General features: G+C 35.9%; 1 protein-coding gene across 1 annotated transcript in view; it reads right to left on the bottom strand.

The window, feature by feature from the left end:
* Nucleotides 1-2,397: 2,397 nt before the first annotated feature.
* The window catches only part of LOC137637899 (uncharacterized protein DDB_G0272720-like), a 3,378-nt gene continuing 605 nt past the window's right edge, over nucleotides 2,398-5,170 (bottom strand). The window contains exon 2 of the mRNA XM_068370006.1: nucleotides 2,398-3,910. Coding sequence (XP_068226107.1) covers nucleotides 3,602-3,910 — 309 coding nt within the window. The 3' untranslated portion in view covers nucleotides 2,398-3,601. The remainder of the gene's footprint in view (nucleotides 3,911-5,170) is intronic.

Below are 5,170 nucleotides of genomic sequence, written 5' to 3'. Positions count from 1 at the left end.
TAGTTGCTTATTAAGGAACCCGTGATTGTACGTTATATCAGTGGAACTTCAGACTTGTTACTTCCGCCAATGAAGTTGGAAGGAGGTTATGTTTCCCGCCCTGTTTGTGTGGTTGTGTGTGTGTTTGTTTGTGAAAAGCTTCCTTGCCAAAATTTTAATTGTAGAGTAATGAAACTTGCACGGAGTAACTCTTATGTAAAAAGCTGGAAATAGACAAATTTTGGAAGGTCAAGGTCAAAGGTCAAGGTCACTGCCAAGCAAAATGGCCAATTTACGTAATCTACCATAAGTTTGGACATCTTTGTCACAGTCTTAAGTGAAACTTGCAGGGATTAACTGTTATGTAAAAACTGGAAATTATTAAATTTTGGAAGGTGAAGGCCAAAGATCAAGGTCACGGCCAAGGAAAATGTTCAATTCACGTAATCAGGCAAAAGTTTGGACATCGTTGTCATAGAGACTTAAGACTTAGCTCATATTTGAGCGTATGAAAATCCACGCCAATTAATACATATTAGGACCAAAGGTCAAGGTCAAGCAAAAGGTCGAGAAATAAGCAGCCACGGCGGAGATCTGCGCTCTACTGAGTGCCCCTTTAGTTCATAAATGCTGTGGCTGGAGATTCAGCCTATTTTTTTCATAAAATGCATATTGGAAAACAATATGAGTTTAAAATCGTTTTTATCCCCCTCTCTCTCTCTCTCTCTCTCTCTCTCTCTCTCTCTCTCGTAAGAATTTCTGTTAATGAAATTTTTCAAAGCCAATCAACAAACAAACATAATGAATTATTTACTTGTAAATCTGTAACAAATCGTATTAATGTCTAGGACTATTTAATGGAAAATGAGAGAGAGAGAAAGAGAGAGAGAGAGAGAGAGAGAGAGAGAGAGAGAGAGAGAGAGAGAGAGAGAGAGAGAGAGAGATTATTTACCTTACCTGGTTTGTGTAAACAAGAAAAAAGTTTTATTGCTAATTAACACTAATTTAATTATAAAATACATATTTTTATTTTTTATTAATGACAATTTTTTACGATTCGATTAAAATTCTTAATTTGAGAAAAATGAGCTTTAATTGATAGTTTTTTTTTTTTTATAATTTAGATTCAGATTTATTTACATTTTATATTTTTTATATTATAACTGAGACTTATGGTATTCAAAACTTTATTATTCATTATTAATGTATAGATATGTTTTCGAGCCCAAAATACCATCATTATCGTTATGATTTTTATCATGTTAATTCCAAATTTATCGTTCATATCTTTTTACTTATAGTATGATTTTGCTAATGCATAGATTTGTAATATTATTCAGGAATATTGCCATGTATTTATTAGTTTTTTTTCGATGATTATATATATATATATATATATATATATATTATATATATATATATATATATATATATATATATATACATATATACTCGTATATACATATATATATATATATATATATATATATATATAATATATATATATATATATATATATATATATATATATATATATAAAGCTTGTATCTATGCTTACCTGAGTGTATGTTCTACAATACACATAATTGAGCCAATTCGTATGCAAAGATCTACTGTACTCCAATCCACACACAACAAGTGCTCCCAAATGAGTAGGTGTTATGGACCTTTTACGTTTATGAACTGAACAGAGGATCCATAAATTCAATCAAGAAATGGTGTCTGACCTCGAAAGTTTGGCTTTTTAACACTAAACAGATTTTTGGAGGCCAACTACCTTGTAGCTTAGAGCTGAACACCTCTGGAGTTGAACATCATGATCTCCTCCTACGTGTATTGACGCCGCAAAGGGCCTCCGTTAGATTTCGCCAGTCGTCTCTATCTTGAGCTTTTAATTCAATGCTTCCCTATTCATCATCTCCTACTTGACCATTCATAGTCCTCAGCCATGTAGGGCTGGGACTTTCCAACTCGTCTAGTGCCTTTTGGAACCCAGTTAAACAATACATACATACATACATACATACATATACCAAGGCACTTCCCCCAATTTTGGGGGGTAGCCGACATCAAACAAATGAAACAAAAAAGGGGACCTCTCATCTCTACGCTCCTCCCAGTTGAACAATATAAATAAAAAATTGGGAAATAAAAATCTCTGGGAAATAAGATGTTTTCTTAGTTTTTATATAGTTTCTTTTTCACATTTATGGATATGTCAGTTTACAAGAGGTATATTAATCGAAATAATTTTGATTGGAATTACTCTTAAGAATAACTTCATATACAATTATATTGAATGAAGATAAGAGAGAGAGAGAGAGAGAGAGAGAGAGAGAGAGAGGAGAGAGAGAGAGAGAGAGAGATTCTTAGAATGTAGTGAATGGAAAGGACTATATTGAATGGAGTTTAGAGAGAGAGAGAGAGAGAGAGAGAGAGAGAGAGAGAGAGAGAGAGAGAGAGAGAGAGAGAGATTCTTAGAATGTAATGTATGGAAAGAACTATATTGAATGGAGTTTAGAGAGAGAGAGAGAGAGAGAGAGAGAGAGAGAGAGAGAGAGAGAGAGAGAGAGAGAGAGAGATTCCTAGAATGTAATGTTGGCTAAGGACTAGTTGAACGTAATACCATTGATAATGACGTATTCTAAATTACTTCTGTAGCAGTTACACAGAGTTAATTACACTGGAGAATATCCACTTGATGTAATGGCAATCTCAGGTAATTACAGGAGCAGATGTGAAATGTAACTTTCCTCTTGAGAGATACAGAACTCACAAACAAAGATCTGTATTCTGTATTACAAGACGTCCAACCTTTGAAGATGGAATATTAATATTTTTCGGCTGTTAAATCTAGAAGCTTGAAGGTGTGTCCAATGTTCTTGGACATACTATCAAATGTCTAACCTTTGAAGATAAAATATTAATTTTTTTCGGCTGTTAAATCTAGATGCTTGAAGGTATGTCCGATGTTCTTGGACATACTATCAAATGTCCAACTTTTGAAGATGGAATATTTCTTTTTTTGGCTGTTTCATCTAGAAGCTTGAAGGCGTGTCCAGTGTTCTTGGACACACTATCAAATGTCCAACCTTTGAAGATGAAATATTATTTTTTTTTGGCTGTTAAATCTAGAAGCTTGAAGGTGTGTCCAGTGTTCTAGGACATACTATCATATGTCCAACCTTTGAAGATGAAATATTAATTTTTTTCAGCTGTTTAGTCTAGATCCTTGAAGGCGTGTCCAATTTTCTTGGACATACTATCACATGTCCAACCTTTGAAGATGAAATATTAATTTTTTTCGGCTGTTCAGTCTAGATCCTTGAAGGTGTGTCCAGTGTTTTTGGACATAAACATGTCCAAGGAGCTCTGTCCAACCTTTAAAGATGGAATATTTCTTTTTTCGGCTGTTTAATCTAGAAGCTTTAAGGCGTGTCCAGTGTTTTTGGACACAAACATGTCCTAGGTGCTATTATGGACACCTACTCCTAGTTGGTTTCTAATGTCCTTAACCGCCATAACCATCCTTGTGTCCGTGTTTAAGGCGTGTCCAAAATAAAGTCCTTGGACGTAAAAAATGTCCAAGGAGCTATTATGGACACATACTCCTAGCTGGCCTCTAGTGCCCATACCCGCCATAACCACCCTTATGCCCGTGTCCGTGACCGTGAGAGACTTCGACGTGCTTGTGAACAACTGGTGGTGGGTGGTGAAGAACGGGTTTGTGAACCACGACTGGCTTGTGAACCACGACTGGCTGGGGTACATAGACTGGCTTGTGAACCACGACTGGTCTGGGCACGTAAATTGGCCTGTGGACGTGCACGGGAGCCGGGTGGTAAGATGGTCTGAAGGATCTGAACTTCTTGAATTTGCCGCCTGGCTCGGCCGAAGCCAGAGCCACAAGGACGAGTAGAGACAGAGTCACCTACGGAGGGAGAAGAGATAAGTTATTATTATTATTATTATTATTATTATTATTATTGTTGTTGTTGTTGTTTTTGTTGTTGTTACTAGCTAAACTACAACCCTAACAAGAAAAGCAAAATGCTATAAGCTCAAGGGCTCCAACGGGGAAAAATAGCCTAGTGAGGAAAAGAAATAAGAATATTATTATTACTATTATTACTATTATTATTATTATATAAGCTACAACACTAGTTGGAAAAGCATGATGCTATAAGCCCAAGGGCTCCAACAATGAATGAAAATTAGCCCAGAGAGGAAAGGAAATAAGATTATTATTATTATTATTATTATTGTTGTTGTTATTATTATTACTAGCTAAACTACAACCCTAACAAGAAAAGCAAGATGCTATAAGCCCAGGGGCTCCAATATTAAAAAAATCAACTACAAGAGATGTAATTAACAATGAAAAAAAAAAAACATTTTAAGAACACGAGAATAGTTGCAGATGGTTTCAAACTATTAGAACCTAGATATATGTCTACTGTAGGTTCTAAACTCTAGAACCTACAGATGACATATATCTAGAGCCTTTAAAAGTTTAAAGTATGTGACCCCTAGACTATACAGTAAGCTCCCACGAAACATCCAGATAATTGAAGACATTACGGCTTTCGAGAAGAAACTGGACACTTTCTTATTCTGGGAAAATAGTTACAGATGGTTTCAAACTATTAGAACCTAGATACATGTCTACTGTAGGCTCTAGATCCTTTAAAAATGCGGCCCCGAGACTATACAATTAGCTCCCACTATAGTCCATTTCTTTTATCGAGGCATATTTGCACCGACTCGCAGGGGTGCCCTTTTAAGCTCGGAAAAGTTTCCTGATCGCTGATTGGTTGGACAAGATCATTCTAACCAATCAGCGATCAGGAAACTTTTCCGAGCTAAAAGGGCACCCCTGCGAGTCGGTGCAAATATGCATCGATAAAAGAAATGGACTATAGACATTCGAAAGACGGAAGATATGAGGGCTTTCAAGAAGAAACTGAAGACTCTTATTCTGTGAGTGTTTCGATAGTGATGATCTAACAGTAAACGAACAACATGCATTGTGAAATGTTAAAAGCTCCCGAATGAACATCATAAATACAACCGTGGAGGTCCTGTAGAGAGTAGGATTCCCCTGCTGTACAGGACAAGGATAAGCATCCCTTAGAGTAAAGTAGTCGTAGAACAACATGCAATGTGAAATGTTAACTGCTCCCGAATGAAC

The sequence above is a fragment of the Palaemon carinicauda genome, chromosome 3 (assembly GCF_036898095.1).
Source record: "Palaemon carinicauda isolate YSFRI2023 chromosome 3, ASM3689809v2, whole genome shotgun sequence".
Lineage (NCBI taxonomy): Eukaryota > Metazoa > Arthropoda > Malacostraca > Decapoda > Palaemonidae > Palaemon > Palaemon carinicauda.
The sequence above is the reverse complement of the archived record's forward strand: the minus strand, read 5'-3'. Positions and strand labels throughout refer to the sequence as shown.